Source organism: Numida meleagris, chromosome 3 (genome assembly GCF_002078875.1).
Source record: "Numida meleagris isolate 19003 breed g44 Domestic line chromosome 3, NumMel1.0, whole genome shotgun sequence".
Classification (NCBI taxonomy): domain Eukaryota; kingdom Metazoa; phylum Chordata; class Aves; order Galliformes; family Numididae; genus Numida; species Numida meleagris.
The window spans coordinates 105,011,609-105,031,295 of NC_034411.1; the positions used below are offsets into that span (position 1 = coordinate 105,011,609).

At 38.5% G+C, this 19,687-nt stretch overlaps 1 protein-coding gene across 9 annotated transcripts in view; it reads right to left on the reverse strand.

The window, feature by feature from the left end:
• ATAD2B (ATPase family, AAA domain containing 2B) overlaps positions 1 to 19,687 on the reverse strand; it is a 72,887-nt gene that overhangs the window by 47,761 nt on the left and 5,439 nt on the right. For 7 of the 9 annotated variants that reach the window (XM_021391016.1, XM_021391015.1, XM_021391014.1 and 4 more), the window contains exons 2-8: positions 9,785 to 9,939; positions 7,633 to 7,679; positions 6,423 to 6,576; positions 4,154 to 4,256; positions 3,483 to 3,591; positions 2,100 to 2,216; positions 1,475 to 1,550 (exon numbers count right to left, since the gene is read on the reverse strand). In XM_021391016.1, coding sequence (XP_021246691.1) covers positions 1,475 to 1,550; positions 2,100 to 2,216; positions 3,483 to 3,591; positions 4,154 to 4,256; positions 6,423 to 6,576; positions 7,633 to 7,679; positions 9,785 to 9,939 — 761 coding nt within the window. Of the gene's footprint in view, positions 1 to 1,474; positions 1,551 to 2,099; positions 2,217 to 3,482; positions 3,592 to 4,153; positions 4,257 to 6,422; positions 6,577 to 7,632; positions 7,680 to 9,784; positions 9,940 to 13,275; positions 13,309 to 19,687 lie in introns of those variants that run through there. The other 2 variants (XM_021391020.1, XM_021391021.1) reach the window with 2 other exon arrangements.

Below are 19,687 nucleotides of genomic sequence, written 5' to 3' on the forward strand. Positions count from 1 at the left end.
ACATCATCATTTATTGTCTCAGGAATGTCCAATATCAACGTGAACATCACTAGAACAGCAAGTCCTTATAAGATGTGGTTCAGTTCACGTTAATGTCGGCAAGTGTGATTAAGTATCCATCCTTAAGTTGTTATGTTCATCAGACAGCTACAAAGAAAAGTTTCCAAACACCTTATCCACCTCTAACATAACAAAAATACCAAGATCTACTTATTCAGTTTGATGCTTCCCTCTAAATATTCTTTTAAAAATATTCCATACCTCCTACAGGAAAACGTCATAAAAGGAGAGCGCATGCCTGAACAGCAGAAGTTTTACAAACTACTCATAAATTATTCACTTTTCAAAGTATGTATGATCCATTTCTTATTGCAGTATCACAACATTTCAGAAAACTCTTAGAAAATACTAGATAACATACATTACTACATCCTCCGTACAGGAAAATGTCCAGTTTTTGGTTTCTTCTTTTGTTTTCTTTTTTTAAATTGGTGTGAAAAAAGCACATTTTTTTCACACAAACAAGGATAGGCTAACAGAGTGAACTCGTGCATTTTCAGTGAATACAGTGAGATGCATCATTTGTAAGAACGTGATAATGCATTGATGAGTTGCTTTTTGCAAAAGGAAAACAAGTAAGTTTTATTTTCTGGGGATCAAAAATGCAATTGGAAACAACTTATTTGAGAGTGTAAAGCATCCTGAGAAGTAGAAATAAAATGGTAGAGGAAAAATAAGCATGTTAACACTGAAGGGATAACTGCCTTCAAACCCTCTACATCTTGCTAGCAAGAAGTTCTGAGATCATCTAACAAAATGCTGTATACGCACCACACGCAACCGAAACACTCTCTAAAATTATAAATTGTAATTAATATTTCAAAGGAACTCGTAGGATACTAGGATTCCTCCACTGAGTAGAACTTCCTAAAGTTTTAAGCAAAATTATTCTAAAAAAACAATCGAATCTAGTTTGTTCAATAAAAGCCTTTCAACAGCTTCCAAGAGAACTTGGTATGTTACAGATTTCTTGGACAAAAGATAAAGTCAAAAAACATTTTCAGCTAACATTGAGTTAAATTGCTAATGTTACTTGCAACTTGAATGAAAAGAAAGAAATTACTCTTATTTTTTTAATATTGTAGAACGGGAGAGGGCCGTTATTTTAACTGCTGCTTTAGAATTAAATACTAAATATAAACCCTTGAAGAAAAAGCTAGTGTGCAGTGCACAGATCTTTTTCTGGTACTTGCAGCACATCTTGCTTCCAGATCTCTCATATCAAAGCATCTACTGCTTTTGTGAAATGCTGTGAAATTCATTTTTATATGCTGATCAGGATCTGAACCTGAGACACAATTCAAGACCCATACATACACATGAATGAAATGTACATCTCAAGAATATTTTTAAAATCAAAAGGTAATAGACATGTACCAAGCAAACAACTGTGTACCAAAAGACTGACACTGACCTGATATGGCTTCTTCTCGCAGGAGATCTGTGAATATCAAACAGTGTATTTTCTCTCTTTTTTTGGTGAGCTGGCACTGAATGAGAGAAGTTACAGGTTTGTAACATCAGTTTAAAAAAAAAAAAAAAAGAATAAACTAATCTAAACAGAGCTACAAAAATAGCAGTTTATTCCCTTAGGAATAACTTTATCTCTGGTTTCTCCAATACCTCAAATTAATTTCTCATCGAGGTAATAGGTGGTTACCACTGCTATGCATTTATCTAGTTATGAATTAGGCTTATTACTCAAGAAACAAAACAATTAGCAATTTTTCCATGTAATTATTTATTAGGTTCCTTTCTGAGCTCATTTCTTTCCAACACTGAGCCCAGCGCAAGGCAGGATGGGCAAAGTTCAGTAAGGCTGCTGGCACTAGAGATGCCACCACAACTCACACCTCACAGATGTTCTGAGGATTCACGCTCACATGGTGAACAAGAAGAGGCAAGAACAGAAATCACTAAGCACTGCATGGGATCGCTCTCAGTGGTCAGGAGCAGCCACCCAAATTCCCTTCCCACGCCCATGGTGTTTCTTGGAAGTAAATAAAGCACAACTGTATGAGCAGGGCCTAGTTCCTCACCTATTGGAGGGGCCTGATACCTTTCAACAGTTTTTCTCTGTCTTAGATTATATGGTCGGTCATTTTCTTCCCCTTCAGCTTCTTCTGCTTCTATATCTCCATCTTCTTCCTGAGACTCTGTTTTGAAAGGGGAAAAATTTCACAACCCATCTTCTTAATATCAGAACTATTCTCACCCTAAAAAGTAACGATTTAATGGACACTGAGAATTGTTCCCCTCCTATTAATTAGCACTAATTAGCAAGCCACCAGAAATTTGAAGACCAAGATAAATCTACAACGTATTCTCAAAACTTCTTCCAGTTTCCCACAGATGGTTCTGGAAAAGCAACAGACAAAAGAAAGTATAATCAAATTAGTTTTAGTTGTGAAGTACTGCAAATATCTGCTATCTTTCCCCTTCAGTAATTATCCTTCAAGTTAAGAATAATGCCTCTCTTCTCTCTCTTTTTACACAGCAGCCTGGAAAAGAATCAATATTTGACACAGCAGAAAAACAACTGTAAGATTCACAGCATAAGTTTTACACAAAGCAAATAAGCACACTTTATAATAACATTATTACCCCCTAGATCCATCAATTAATGTAATCTGTACTGCTGCCCCTGGATCTCAGAATTAAGACTGCATTCCTACTATCTGGTAGAGACCAAACCTCCAACAGCAAAGTTTCAGTTCAAAATCAAAAGACACTCTACTGTACCCTGTATGCATCCTTAAAGTCAAGTTTGATCCCAACTTCCTAAGGAAATAAAGCATACTGTTGCTCATGCCTTGGAGACAGCCATTATCCATTCTTTCTCCAATACTTTTTTGAAATCACTGGCCATTTTCAAGCAACTTTTAAAAAAGCAGAATTTCAAATACAGCTGTCTTGACTAGCCTTCTAAGATTCAGAAGATAAAAAACAGGCTTCAGTTAATACCTTCACAAAAGGAAAGATGCAGAATTGACTCATTATATATTCTTTCTGTTAAGTCATCCACTATTTGAGAAATAGCGAGTTAATTAGTACACGCAGAGTTGTGGAGTACATACAACAAATGCTGGTTTCATACATACACAGGATTGTCAGAGGGAATATGAGGAAAGTTTCTGTCATTTAGCGATACAGAAAACCCATTTAGAAACCAAGCTTTGTTTTACTTCTTTCAGAATAACTTGCTTTTATTCAAAGAAAACTATTTGCAGCAAGCCCTAAATATTTACTTTTTTCAGTGTGCACTTCTTAGCAATACTTCAGCTGTTTAAAAGGTCCAAATCCAGATCCCAAACCAAATTATTCTCAGTAATGTAGTGCATTGCTGTTTTAGGTTGAGGAGAGCATTGTTTTGTATTTCAGACGAACCCTTACAATCCTGTACAATCCTGTACAATCCATACCTTCTTCTTCACCTTCTGTGGACACTTCATGGTGGTTCTGAATCCCATAGCTATTTCTCCTCAGCGATTTCCTTCTTCTTTTCACTCGTGAATACATATCCATGTTTTCCTGTAATAAAAGTAACACATACCCCATCAGTACCACCCCATGACACGACGTGAGCGCACAGTTCAGTAACACTACATAATTTCTAGGCCTGAACTGTTTTTTTTGTTTTTTGTTTTTTGTTTTTTTTTTTTTTCCAACAGAGCCCTCCAGAGGTAGACTACAAAAGTACTCTCAATTCAGTAGGTGTTAGAACAAACCTGTTAGTATCCAGGCTAAGGCATTGGTAATAGCAGCATGAGGCTGTTTTAGGGAACAAAACAGATGACAGCCCTTTGTTCTGTTATCACACTACCAGAGCATGCATCAAATCAAAAGAGAACCACCAGAGCAAGTCAGAAGGTTACAATATTCAATGCTTCAATAAAGAACACATGATTTTGTGTTCTACCAAAATACTATTACTTTCGAGGATTTCCTTCCAAATTTGAACTGAGCAAGTTTTCTAATGTTATCCTCTGATGAGGATCTACAGAGCTACTGACAAATGCACCAACATTTCAAGAACAAACGCACTCCCCCTTCACATTGCTTTTATCCAAGAGAAAAGAAACGTTCCACTTACAAACTCTGTATCTGTCCACATTCGCAGCCGCTCTACTTCCCCAGACCTCCTATTTCTCCTGATGTTAATATTATCCATTTCCTGTAGGACAGCTTCAGCAGTACTGAAATATATGCAGCAGTTAGCAAAAAAAAAAAAAAAGTCTTAAAATAGTAGACACACAGAACTCTTTATCATCCAATAACTTAGCTTTACTTTATCATCCAATATCTAATTATGGTCTGTTATGGTTATTCCAAGGTCAACAAGATGACTAAATATACAAATGACTTAAAATATGAAAATACTAAGGTAGCTTTCTGAATCTATCAATTAAGGAAAATACTAACTGTAACAAAGAGAACTGAAAGATGAGCCTACAGAATATAAACTACAGATTATGCGTAAGAAAAAACACTGATGTTCCAGGTTCAAATTAAACTGTAATGTTTTCAACTTTTTTTTTGCGCTTGGTGCAGGTTGTAGCATGCAAATTTGTAACTGCTTAGGAAGGTGTCAGATTTGCAGAGTAAGAAAGTGAAAGTTTTTATCCACATAATTATAATATTGGGAAAGTAGTCAATGCCTCACAACTGTAAGCTTTATAGCTTCCTACCTTGGCCTCAAAAAGACAAAAATAAAAGATTTTAAAACTATTAGATCAGAAAGACCTAGAACTTCATTATTCATTACTTGAGCTCATTACTCTATCACTTCTTATCTACTATTTAGCTAGACTACATTTTCATTATCTGAAGAGATTGCAAAACAATCCTGGGGTATGAATTACAACCCTGTCCAAGATGGTTTATTGCTAAGGAAGAAAACAGAGTGATTAGTGGAACTAAGCCAAATATTTGGCTAGCTGTTCTCACCACCTAGTTACTACTTTCTATGAAGATTACGGTAAATTTCTTCTCGAATTCTACTATCATTGCATAACAGGAACTTTCACTTCTTTTAAGCTGTGTAGAAGTAAATCTGAGGTGGGAAAACCTGTCCAGAAAGAAGTCAGTGGAATTTCTGGCCATAGATGTCAGTAAAGTCAAGATTTCATTATGAGTGCCTCTCTCAATTTTAAACAATTCTTCTACAGCATCCGTGATGCGTGATATTTACTGCTTCAAGAAAAGTCATGCTATAGTTCATTACCAAAGAAAGCAGGACCTAGGGGGGCCTGGAAAAGTCCACCCATTCTGCCAGGCCAAAACAAACTCCGCAGTACCTAAATCACTGCTGCCATACATTTGTTTAACCTGTCCTTAAAAACCTCCAGTGACTGATTGATTATTGGAGGCAATGCAACCAGTCTAAGTTCATACACAGACTTCAGTACCACAATCTTATCAAATTACAGCATTCATGGTAGGCTATTTCCTATTGTTTATAAGGAGAGGGAGATTCAACTGCAACTAAAAAAGTAAATGTAACTCGATATAAACTTGTAAAGGGATATGAAGTAGTTATTAAGTAAATTGAAAAAAAAGTTAATGACCAGAAGATTTAACAGAATACATTTAGCAATAAATATCATACTTGGCAATTCAATGTTTATATCATTTTTCAAGCTCTGGCAAGCAGACTTTCAGAGATGAGACTATCGAAATCCATTTTGCAGGTGGGAAAATTTGCACTCATTAAGTGGTCTGCCCAGGGCCACGCAGAAATAATACTTCAAGAAAAATACTTCTGGCTCCCATTCCTATGCTCAGACCAGACCGTGCCTCCCTCTCTGACCTACTTTGTCTGCACAGTAAATGTCAAAAAGTGACACCCACCCTATGTGAATTAATAACAAATGGTAAATTAAAAAGCAAAAACAAAAACAACAACAAAAAAAAAAAGAGAGCTACAAACTTTTGATAATTTTATGATCAAAGTCATACAAGCAGTATCTAGAAAGCTTTCCGTGCATTGTTGCTAATCACTCCTTTACATCACATTCGGATATCGCTACATGAACGGGTTACTAAGAGACAAACGAGGGTGTGGATTTACAGCATGTCAGCCACCCTGCAGTAACTGCCAACATACACAGCTTTATCAAGGGGTAAACACAAAGGAGCTTACTCCTCACCAGAAGTCCAGTAAGCTGCTTTGCATTTAGTGCATGGGTAAAACTGGCAGTTACAGCACGGGACCCAGCCTTTAACTCAAACCACAACCCAGCTTGCCTCAGCGCTAGCATGTTTGCACAGTAAAACACAAAGATGGCACTGGAAGACAGGGTTTTCTAACTTTTCAGAAAATCAGGATGTTTTGTGAATACAACTGAAGCATCCCCACATACCTGTTGACTAGCTGATCAAACAATAAACTCTGATTCAAAGTTTCAAATCTGTTTTTCCTGGACCGACAACTTTTTCTGACTTCTATATCTCCGTTTATGCAAGCATGGTCCCCATCTCCCTTTTTTTCCCCTCGAAGGGGATGGCTTTTGAGAGCTAAGAGAAATTTGTATTACTACTTCAAAATGCAGTCAAGAACATTTTCACAAACAAGAGTTAATAAGCAGAATACTTAACAAGGACAATAAACCAGAAGTTATTATGGAGCACAATAAGAGCACCCTTATATTCACTCGAGAAATAAGTATTTAAAATCCCGATCAAAGTTGTTTTTTTCAACTATTTCTTCAGGCTTAAGCTTGTTTCCTTGTAAGAAAAGATCTTATTTTATGACTGAAATTTGGTATTCAAATATCCACTCGATATTTTTAAGTCAACGTTAATGCTAAATGCACACTTGGCCCCCAGCTTCAATTCTTAAGCCTCCAAATGAAGTATCGAGATATCAGATACAATACATTGATTTCACAAACAGATCTGTAGCAGCTATTCTGTACAGCGCCAAACAAAAAGGGGTCCCCCTCCTGATTGTCCCTCAGGCACCACAGTAAATAAATAATAAAAATACCAAAAATGCTTAATGAAGTAACGTTTACATAGAGTCAACACACAATTAAATGAGACAATTTATGAAAAAGGGGACATGAAGGACAATGCGGCTCTCGCCGAGATATGAAATGAGATGGCAAGTTTGAAAAGGAGAATCATATAGGAAAACTGTACCAAGGCAGAAGGAGCTGCAGACAAGGCAGGTCTCTCCAGAGCAATAACAGAGTAAGTAATGTTAAGAGCCACAGAAGGCCAAATCTTAAACAATCAAAGAGTGTAAGTAAATTAAAGACACCAGCTGGGAGAGGAAGGCCAAAATTAGTTCCCAACACTAAATTTGGGAATTAAGGAAAACATCACGATCATGGCCAAGAGGTCTGAATTGAGAAAAGAAATGGAACTTCATCTGAGAATGTTCTCCATGTCAATAGAGAGCATCCAAGATGCTGACAGAAGAAAACTGAGCCAAAACAGTAACATTTCAGGTCAAAATAGGATAAGGAATCAGTGAAGTTATTAGAAAATATACGCGACTGAAAATCATCAACATAAAATTGTTAAATGTAAAAGTAGATACGACAGGGTCCACTGTAATGCACTTACATAAGCTACGTCCATTTGATAGTGTAGCACCAGGTGGAGAAGTTAACCTAGGAAACAATTACATTAGACAAACAAACAACATTACAATTCCTTGGCCAAGCAAATGTTATACGATGAAAATTAAACCTTAAAAGTTAAACGCAACTTAAAATGTTGTGCAATAAACTATGACTTCAAAATCTTTGTGAAACTAAGAGCAGACTTTTAGTCTCTGAAGAGTCTGCTTCATGCCCAATGTCGGAATGAGGGCAAAACTGCCAAATACTAATTACATGAATCCTCCCAATTACCCAAATATCTCTTATTAATCCTTCCAACATTCCCTCATGCCATGTCCTACTATTAACTCTCCCTTTCTGTTTCAGAACAGGATCTTGATATAGCTCTTCAAAAGCAATTAACATTCAAGCACTCAGAATAAACTAGGAGAAGCAAAGAAAGCTGTTCTGTAGTCACGTTAAAAAAAGAAAATTTAATAAAATTAAGAACTGAATAGGATTATTTTATGCCTGGTGTACTTCAATCGGTAAAAAAGTAATTTCAAGTTCTCTATCAATTCTTTTTAAATTAACTTCTCAGAAAATTAACCTCTACTATTCCACAGCTTAAGAAAACAACATATTCCAAATTCTTCTGAAATGTTATTGCCTAAGCAATTGCTCATTCACTTTTATCTTTAAAAAACTTCACATTTTTTCACTATTAGACATTATCTTTCTGAAAGAATAGTTTGCGTAGAACAGAAATGAACAAAAACTCTACAGCTCTTATCAGACTCTCGGAAGTAATTTGTCAATATTGCTATATTGCAAGCCATGTAAAAGAAAAAAATATATACATATTTTTAATCTTTTCCACCCTAAGAAACACTAAGTACTTTAAAGATGAGTGACCTGTAGTGTATACTGCACACCAGAGCTGGACGGGAAGGGGCCCCTTGTTCTCAAACTAAAAAGCTACAGTGAATTTCATAGGGAAAAATAAAAAGAGGGCAACTAGACACTAAATGGAATCTGAGTTTGAATTTGACTAAGAGGGCAACATACTACAAACCATTCAACTTAACAGATGATGCAGGCGTCTGCTATTATTTTCCTACCAAATACTTACGAAAGAAAGGTAATGTAAGGATTTTTGCAAGGGTTTTTGCAAATTTTTGAAAGCCACATTTAGAAATCTTGTCCACATCCAAGTTTCCAATAATGTTTTTCTGGACAGATACTTGACATTTTTTAGAAACCACAACTGAGGAAGTGAAACGTGATTACAATTAAGGGTTCAGCTGCAAAACTTTGGGGGAAAAGTCTTAAGGACTCAAGAACATTATTAGGCACAGCACTCCAGATTTTGGCCAAAAAAAAACAACAAAAGCTCAGATGCATAGAGGAGTCACAGTGGGTTTTCTATGAAGAAACAAGAGCTACAGTAACCTGACCAAGTTCCATTTGACACAGTGATCTAAATTCTCCCAACTGCAATTTTTTTTCCTCTTAGCGTTCCTAATAAATACAGTACAAGTCTATACTTGCTAAAAAAAAGTCATGAATTTCAAATATATTCAATTCATTCTGTTTTAAAAGGGAAAAACAAAAAGAAACAGAAAAAAGATCTATTTAAGCTTTGCACAGTTTTTCAAAATATCTCACACCCTAGCAGATGACAGCCCTGTAGTAAATTACAGTCATTCACATATGCAAAGTGTATATAAGAATATTTGTGATTTGTACACAAACATGAAATACCTATCTACAACATGACTATTAACTGAAAGTTCATTGCCCAGGAACACACAGCCTACAATGTCTCCTAATTACTTGCAATTGTGTGAAGAACCTTAGGAACAAAAGAATGGCTTTTAAAAATATTAAGAGTTAGAAAATGAAACAAATCACTTATCTTTTGGATTATAGGAATAATGTGGCATAACTTAGGCCTTATTTAATAAAACACAGTAATTTATTCGGGTCTTTGTAACCAAAGACAGGGAAGGGAGACTTTCTTTCCACTGTCATTTTCTGCCTCTCTTAGCCCTGTTAGTTGGTAGCTCTTCAAAATTACACTCAAGCTGCAGCTCATTGCAGAAATAAGCGAAGTGCATTAAGAATACTGAAAGCACTGAACAAGCTCCGTATGTCTCTTAGTATCAAGTTACCTGGACTGTCCAGCTGAGATGCTCCATTCCTCTCGCTGCCCAGTACTGCGTGATTTTGATTTGTCTTTGCACACAGGATCCGCATGTTTTGAGGTACGTTTGGCCGGAGGAGATATGTGGCTATCGCTCAAACTACCGTCACTACCTTCATCTTTCTGAAAACAAAGAAGTATCATTAATTGGCTCATTTCTTAGGCATCCTTGTAAAAAAAGAAAGAAAGTAAGCTTTGTAAAATATGACTTTAATTAACGAAAAATCAGATGTTTCCGATGGTAAATAAAAACAGACATTCTGAGGGTTAAACTTACTCCCCTACAAAACTCTTAGAAACTGGTTTGCACAAAGTATTTATTACGAAAACATTTCTGGAAACTGTGAAAATACTTAATCTGAAGCAATCAACTTTTGTATATTTGATTTTTTTTTTCCCTGAACAAGCGTTGTGGTTCTCTTATCCACTACATTTTGTATATTATACATGACACTGCTACCCTTACTCTATTGTAAAAGAATTAATAGTGAAATAAAAGACAGAGGAAAATTAATACACGTAGAAACACAGCAGGAATTCATCTTACTGATATTATCTTTTTATTTAAAATGCTTTAACAGTTGCATTATAATCTCCTCAGATGCCATCCAGAGGAACCTGGACAGGCTTGAGTAGTGGATTCAATGAATCTAATGAGGTTCAACAAGGTGAGGCACAAGGTGTTGTACTTGGGTCAGGACAATCCCAGATAACGTGTACAGACGGGGAGAACTCATTCTTTAATCAAAGGGCAGTGAGGCCCTGGCACAGGCTGCCCAGAGAGACTGTGGGTGCCCCATCCCTGGAGGCGTTTGAGGCCAGGTTGGATGGGGCTCTGGGCAGCCTGAGCTAATGGGGGCACCCAGCCCACAGCAGCGGGGTTGGCAGGGGGTCACAGAATCACAGAATGGCCTGGGTTGAAAAGGACCTCAAAGATCATCGAGTTTCAACCCCTCTGCTGAGTGCAGGGTCACCAACCACTAGACCAGGCTGCTCAGAGCCACGTCCAGCCTGGCCTTGAATGCCTCCAGGGATGGGGCATCCACAACCTCCCTGGGCAACCTGTTCCAGTGCGTCACCACCATCCGACTGAAAAACTTCTTCCTAATATCCAACCTAAATCTCCCGTCTCAGTTCAAAACCACTCCCCCTTGTCCTATCGCTATCTACTCTCGTGAACAATCGTTCTCCCTCCTGTTCATACACTCCCTTCAAGTACTGGAAGACCACAGTGAGGTCTCCCCGGAGCCTTCTCTTCCCCAAGCTAAACAAGCCCAGTTCCATCAACCTTTCTTCATCGGAGAGGTGCTCCAGCCCTCTCATCATCTTAGTGGTCCTCTTCTGGACTTGTTCTAAGAGCTCTGCGTCTTTCTTGTGCTGGGGGCCCCAGGCCTGGACGCAGTACTGCAGATGGGGCCTCATAAGAGCCGAGTAGAGGGGGACAATCACCTCCCTCTCCCTGCTGGCCACTCCTCTTTTAATGGGTCATTGAGTGCAAGCCCCCTGCTAAAGCAGGCACCCTACCATAGGTCGCACAGGTAGGCGCCTGCACAAGTCTTGAATATCTCTGTTGAAGGAGAGTCCACAACCTCTCTGGGCAACCTGTTCCAGTGCTCTGTCACTATTACCATAAAGAAGTTCTTCCACATGTTTGTATGGAACTTCTTATGTACAAGTTTTGGGCCACTGTTATTGTCTTATTGCTATGCACCACCGAGAACAGCCTGGCCTCATCCATTTGCCTCCCACCTTCCTTCAGATATTTATAAAGATTAATCAGATTCCCTCTCAGTCTTCCTTTCCCCAGGCTGAACAGACCCAGGTTACTCAGTCTTTCCTCATACAGGAGATGCCCCAGGCTCTTTGTCATCATTGTGGCCCTCCGCTGGACTCCTTCTAGGATATCCCCGTCTTTTTTAACTGGGGAGCGCAGGACTGGACCCGGTCGACACAGTAGTCTAAAGTAGCCTCACCAAGGCAGAGCAGAGCAGGAGGATCACCTCCCTCAACCAGCTGGCCACCCTCTTTTTAACGTGCCACAGGATACCACTGGCCTTCCTGGCCACAAGGGCACACTGCTTTATGGATTCTTAACTCAGATACACTAATAGATCTTGGTTAAAAACTTAATTATCTACTACAACGAAGTAACCAGTTTCAGAGTATTAAGATCCAGGAATTGTCAGAAAGCACTTAAAACTAAGAAAAAAAGACAGTTTTACTTATATGCAAGAAGATGACGGTGAAAGTCCAGTTTATTCATCCAGCTTAACTGCAGCAACACACTGTTTTGTACTACAAGTAATTCAAACTCTAGATCACAAAAGTATTCAAGAAAAAAATAATTAAAAATGCTTTTTCTTAAGCAGAAGAAAACTATCACAGCACATTTAGAAAGCTGCAAAGGCAAAAGAAAAGCAGATGCAGTTCAGTAACAGAGCAGGCCCAAAGGAGCTCAGCACCAGTGAACTTGCCAACCTCCTTTGATCTTGCCCTGATGTTATCTGACCCACCCAGAAACCAAACCAGCTCACTAAAGCCTCACAAGTTCACTTTTCTTCAGCTGGATTAGTTTCTCGCCTGTTCAGAGAGCTGAATTATTTCATTAAAAGATATTACATTTAACTACCCACGTTCATATGTCTTTTTAAGTTGTGTTAATCATGGCAGCTCTTTACCTGCTGGTGGAAAAGCAGGGAAAGCAAGATGTTTCTAGTATGATTCACTCTTGGGAATCCTTTAACCCTAGTCAACAACAAAACAAAATACAACAAAAAGCAAAACCAAAACACATCCTTTTCTTCCTCATTGCTTCAATTCTTCAGGAAGTACATCCATTTAACTCAAACATTTATGCTATCTCTACCACAAGATTACAATTAGAACTTTACAGGAAGCAGGATCCGGGATCAAACCCTCAGACGCGGGCAAAGAGAAAGCAGAGATGGGAGCTCCCTTTCCCAAGCCCAAACCCCCTGCACCACACACAATGTCGCTCCACAAGCCCTGCCACCCAGCTGCTTTGCATGGCACCCAGCAACCCCAGAAGAATGGCTTTTCAGTTCTGATACTGAACATATTCCCTTTGAATACTGTCTATATTTGTGCTTATCCATTAACCAGACACAAGCTTATTTGCGGACTTACGTAAGTGCCGCATTGCTAAAATCTGTGTCAGTAGGAACTTTCTCTGTGCAGTTACCAGAGCAGAATGGAAGCGGAGCTTCAAGGGAAGCCACAGAACCAGTTTCAAACCGGCTAGGCCAGAAAGAGAAAATGAAGTTAAGAAAAAGGAACAAACAAGTAATGAAGCTTTATGAGGGGTTTGTGAGCAGGGAAATTCATAACGCCTATTTTCCTATGCTCCATCTCTACCCCCTCCCATGCAAAAATGTTAACTCCTCCCAAGTCTCCTACGAGCACCTTTGTTTGCATTTCCTCCAGTCTCCTGCCTCCTACCTGGCTGGTGTTCCTCATTCCCCAGCCATTCCTCCTGGCTATTCAGTGAGGAAAGGCAACACGGCATGGCAAGCTACTACTGCCCAGCTCCGTGCACACTGAGCAGCCAATCAGCAGGTAAAACACAACACCAACACTCAACCTGGGTTCAAAAGGTACTGCTTTGGGTCTCTGCTACCAAGTCCTAATCCTCACAAAATACATCACTACTGAGTAATATTGAGATCTCTACTACCATAAGACAAAGGGAGAACGGTTTCACAAAAACAAAGCCAGTCCGGAACTGCAGACAGTCAAGCCTGAATACTAACCTAAGTAAAAGATATCCTAAGTACAAAATATCTTAACTGAGGTAATCACAAAGCTACAACAGTGAGAAATCATTGAACATTTAATTGTATTAATGAACCTAGAAACTCCCTTTTCCAGCCAACACTCCATGGAATCAAATCCCACCAAGACTACATCCAGACTTTTCACCTACCTACAGTAAAACACAGAGATGGAGTTCTCATTACTCTCAGGCAACCAGCCAAAGTGGGATGCGTGTGAACAAGAAAATAAATTAATTTTAATTTAAAAAGCCTTTATGAGAGCAGTCTTCCCATCGCTTCCTCTCATTTATAGCAAAAGAGGTCTAATGATTCCACTGCACTCAACATGCTCCCTCAAGTAAGTGGGTCTCAAACCATTTATACTTTTAATGATTAAAAACAGTACTTCTGTTTCAACCCATAAACATGTTACTTAACAGTACACACCGTGAGTATGTTCAGGGACTAGGAAGTCAAAACGTATGATAAAAGCATCAAACCTAAAAATTAAGCAATTAATTGTGCCATTGCAGAAGTAGGAACCAATGCACTGAACTCAAAGCTCCTTATGAAAGACTGGCACTGAAGCAAGCCCACTCACATGCCGAGAGCAGAGCTGCCACCAGAATTCAGAAAATCTGAATTATGCCAGAAACCGCCTGAAAGCATAGCAAAGCCACACAGTAGCAGTGCTGAGAGAGGAGAAAAATCAGAAACCTGATTCAGCACAATTTTATTCATCTACCAAAAACAAGAGACCCGCAGAAGTCCAGATGCGATCCGGAACCCAGTACGTTATCTTATTGAAAGCTGTCTCACTAACAATGGGTGAAGAAGTAACTGAAGTTAAGAAGACAACACCCACAGCCTACACTGGAGAAACAACGTTCATTATCATAGAATATCCTGAGTTGGAAGGGATCCGTAAGGATCACTGAGTCCAATTCCTCCTCCTCCTTTATGGAGGTCTCTTCTTCAAAGATCCCCAAAGCTGAAGGCCTCACCAGCTCACTGAATGCACGGATTCAGGATCCCCGTTTACTGAATAGAAGGTTTCAGGGTCCCAGAAGGACCCTTCCCTTGCATTAGCCCATCTATGGATTCAAGAGTATAATTCAATTCGACAGCCAAAAGAATATTTCAAATGAGTTGTTGAGCAAAGACTCTACAGCAATTGTTGCAGAAGTAGTGGCAAACTCCGGAAACATAACTTCACAAAAGCACTTGAATGACAGTACTTATTAATCTAGTAAACGAATCCAAAATCAGTAAGTAAACAAAGCATTAAAACAAATATATGTGCATACTTGTGTGTCTCCTCTGCATGAAAATGGTAGAAAAAAATGTTTATCATCTTCTAACACACAGATTCATGAACACGTTACGGAAACACCAATATACACTGCTACTTCAGTCTGCTCTTCCAAATCACCCCTATACATAAATATCAAAATACTAATCTGAGATTCAGAAAACTTCAGTACAACATTTAGAGATAAGTTCTTAAGTTCTGAAGGACCACAAACTAGAAATCAACAAATAAAACTGAATTCTCTTTCTCAACCTTTCTACTTAGAAGTGACTGAACTGAAGAAGTCTTTCAGCAAGACTGGAGTACACACACCATGGAATTCCTCACCAACTAGGACTGCTTTTAGGGATATCACAGGGACCAGATGGCTAAAGCACTAGCACTGATTAATTTTCAAGTTAAAACACAAAGATTATTTGTAGTGCATTGAAGAGATCATCTAGAGGGGTATTTTTGGTGGCAACCTTTTCTGGTTGGTTGGTTTTGGTTTGGTGGTTTTTTTGTTTCTTTAAATAAGCTGAATCTCCCAGCCAGGAGAATATCTATAGGACTCCTCTCTCTTCTACTGGTCTGAATATCCAAAAATAACTACAGTCCAGAAGATCTGGTGATACAGGATAATTATAAGTTATCTAACACTGCTGTCTTGAAGTACATAGACACAAGTCCATCTCATCCTGGATGAAGCGATGACACAATAACGAACCACAACTCCACCTCGCAATTTCAGAAAGAAGCAAGTGGTTTCCTACAGGTCCAACAGTGTTAAAAATCAGGTATGCAGACACACTGATATATATTTGCATTTTCCATTATGGTAAAACTTGCTCTCCTTGCCATGCATTTTGCAGATCACACCCTTCCTCTGACTAATTCTCCCACACCCAGAAAGTTACCATGATTGCTTCTGTGGCTTCACAAATGAGACGTGAGTTCTGAACCCAGTATTTTAGTCCTTTCAAGCTCCTGTAAGTATGTTTTTCTCTTTTCTATCATCTCTTCCCATGTCTAAGACATGAAATTAAGACCAACTGACACTCAAGCTTCCATTGATTAACAGTACTCCTCTGCACTTTGGAAAAAGAACAAACCATTACAATTAGTTATTCGTTTTGCTCTGATGAGCAATCACTCTGAAGTTCACTCTTGCCTTAATTAAAAACAATGAAATAAGCCTAAGAAATCAGTTTTGGCTATAGGTTTTCACATACGTCTGCTAACTTTAGCTGTCTCTTAGCTTTGACTATTTAAAAGCAAATTCTCCTCCTTGTTTGACTCTGTAAGAAGACGATGACTTTGGGTATCTCTCAGTCTACTTAACTTCTACTAACTTTGGCAAAACTGAATCCAGACCTCCCACATACATCTAACATAGTTTGAAATGTGTCTTGTGAAAAACAACACAGCTTCTCAGATGCCTCTGAATATTATTAATCTGAATATTAATAATTAATATTAATAATATGTATTAATCTTTTTAAAGTACATGTAAAAAAATGCCGGCTGAAAATCTAGCATCTGTTCTTTCAGAGTTCTTGTAGAGATGGGCTTTCCATTAACAGAAAATACACGCCTTGTGTATTTAATGCATTTAATAAATATTTTTATTCCCCTTACATAAAAAGAAAATTGTATTTTCAAAATAAAACCCGTATTTATGAAAAAAAATCCAGTGCGATGGTTACCCCAGCATACCAATTAGTTAAGCCAGTCATTCATCTTTGCCCTTAGATAACTATTCAGTTAACAAATAACTCGCTTTTTCTGCACTTAATTGGTAACATCATTTCAAACATTTAAGAACAAAACACAGCCTGTCCTGTGATTCTGGACAAGGCACTTGCTCCCTTGAGTATCAGCTTCTGCAAAAGGCAAAAAACGTGGATTAAAACATTAACTTATACAGATGTACTGTATTAAAGACCTACTTTGAGATCTATTGCTGAAAGTTAGGCAAGAGCGAGGCACCCTTCCTGATGCATTTTTGGGTTAGACATACTAAGCAAGCAGAGAAGTCAAGAGACTTCACAATTTGAGTTGTTTTTGGTTTTTCTCTTGTTTGATTTCAAGGTCTAGCAACTAGATCAAACAAGTTTTCTACTGTAACTATGATAACGTCATCTGACCGTAACCTAGTAAATTCCTTCAAATCCTACTTCTACTGTTTTGTTGTTGTTGTTGTTTTTTTAGCTTCACATCTTCTGGTTCTAGCTCCGAAATTCCCACTTGTTTGCAGACATCTGTCAGACCTTACCACAGGTGCTAAGAAAGAACAACATGATTTACGCACAAGTATTTCATGATAGTGGAATTAACAACTACTACTGTTGCATTTTATTGGTGATAATGGTAGCAAAGAGTGCTTCAATCTCAAGGGGAGCAGAATTCTTTTAACATTCCTTCTGCACGTAGTTTTCAGTAAATAATAAAGTTAGCAGTAGCCATTAAGAATATAAAAAAATACCATCAACTTCTTCCCAACTCATTCTTCCGAAAGAAACACTTTCTGTATGAGATTTGCTTTCATTATTACAATAGATTCCCATTTTGTTTCCTAGAACTCCCAACTCAAGTTCTTTAAGAAACAGGAAAGCTTTCGAGTAAAGAGTTTACAAGGCAAAAGCAAAAAGCAAGCCCACTTGTTTATTGGGTATTTTCATGCTTGCAACCATTCATCCTTCCTGCAGCAGCGACTTCCTCACAGCCAGGCTGAGTACTGAAAGGAAAAGCCCTTGAGAAATGGCTTTTGATCCAACACCCAACAGCTCTTGCATCGGCTACGTGCAGGTTGATAAGGGAGAGCCTCTGCCAAAGGGGGCTGGCTCTCATTGCCACTGCCACTCTCCAAACTCTCCACCACGTGCCCCCCTCCTCCCTGTTATGCCTTCCCCAAAATGGGTGCAAAATTGGGGATTTCCAGCTGATAATCAGGGCAAGGGGAAGCAGGAGGAAGTGGGGAGGAGAGTTAGATTTCAGCTGGACCAGCAACCTGATCCTGCTGCAGCTGATCAGATGGCCTGACAAGCATTAATACTGGCAAGTCTGCTCCTTTTCACAACAGCAGAGCAAGCAGCTTGCACCATGTGAAGTCACGCACCTGCAGATGAGCAAGTCTACTGAGGTCTCTGTTTGCTGTAGAGGGGTTCGCACTTCAACCCAGAAGTTCTTCTAGGAGATTCACATATCAGAAGTTTTAGACGCCATCTATTTCCCTAATTTAACACACCAAAGGAATACTGAAAGCAAAGCATTTTTAGTCCGAACCACCTTCATGAGTTTCTAGGTTCTATTAACGAAGACTTTAAAAGCAGAAATATCTATGTAAACATTTAAAGAATGATTACAATCCAGAAGTAGAAATATAAAACATTCAATCTACTTTTTTTTCCTCTCCAATTCTTAGCCTTCAAAAATCCATCTCATTTTTTTTCCAACCAACCCTATCTCAAAAGATCTGGACTAGTATAAAACCTAAATAAAGAAGGGCAAGAATCTGAATGAGGATAGCAAGCAGGAGGACAGAGAGATCCCTTAGGACAGAGGTTTCCCAAGGTTTGGACATAATCAAGTAATCAAGCCATTAAACTGAGCAAGGAAGTGTCCACAGCAAGTGAAGTTAACAGAAAGGTAGCCTGCTGTGTTAAGAAGCACATGGGAGTCAAGATGCTTGTGGATCTCAATCTATGATGCACTTAAAGACACCATTTCAAAAGTAAAAACCAAATTAAAGCCTCGTAGAATTGCAGTACGAAGTCTTCAGATTAATGTCTTTATTTTGATTTTAAATTTCAAAGCAACATTCAAGGCCTGAAAGATACGTCAGAGAAATAAAAAATAATTACTAAATATTTAAAATGAGGGATTGCAGAAACACAGCTACAAATTTTGATGTCCATAAGCTCTTCCATGTGGGCAGACAGAAGAGCTTCTTCATTTCAGTTTTGTTTTTGTTTTTTTTGACTACTTGCTCATTTAATCTCAAGAAATTGACTGGATACTGGAAAAATGCAAAAAGCCCATCTTCCAAATTACAGAAGTGCCCAAACCAAAGTATCTGCTTTGAGTGTAATCAGGCAGAGACCAGAAACACAAAAAACATTGAATTCAGGATAGGTTACAGAAACTGCTCGAAGAGCTCTGGACAAACTCAGGTTGTGTACTTCTGGTAGGAACACTAAAGCTGTGTCACACATTCCTAGTTCAACTGGAGTTGAAGCTATTGGACACGCATACTCAGTTCTAAACAGGCTGACAGAAGATCGCGCCTTAATCTCACCACTGGGTCAGAAGAGCGATGTTTCAATGCCTACCAAGCAAGAAATCAAACTTATTCAGAAATAGAACCCAAGAAAGCATAAATGCAAAACACCACTCGAACAATTTAAAGCAAAATTTGTGGTTAAAAGAAACCATGAAAATGCATCAAAGGTAATGAAGGCAGTATTTCAAGTCTAAACTCAAACAAAAACTGTTGAGAAAAGGCAGCAAAGCATGAAGAGTACAAAAATAAAGAAAATTACAGGATAAAAAGGGATGGCAAGTCAGGTCTCTTTGCAGAAAGTGGGTTTACGAGTGTTATTATCCCCACACAAAGTAATATATTAGACCTCAAATATCTAGTAAACAATCAGCATCACTTAAATGGTCACAGCTACGATGTAAGGAGGAATGAAAGCTTCAGGTCACCAGTTCCCACTTGCGGGATGCTTTGGCTGGGGAAGAGTTTTTACAGAGTTTGATGCAGAAAACATGTAAAGCATCACAAGAACAGAATGAAAACTTCTCC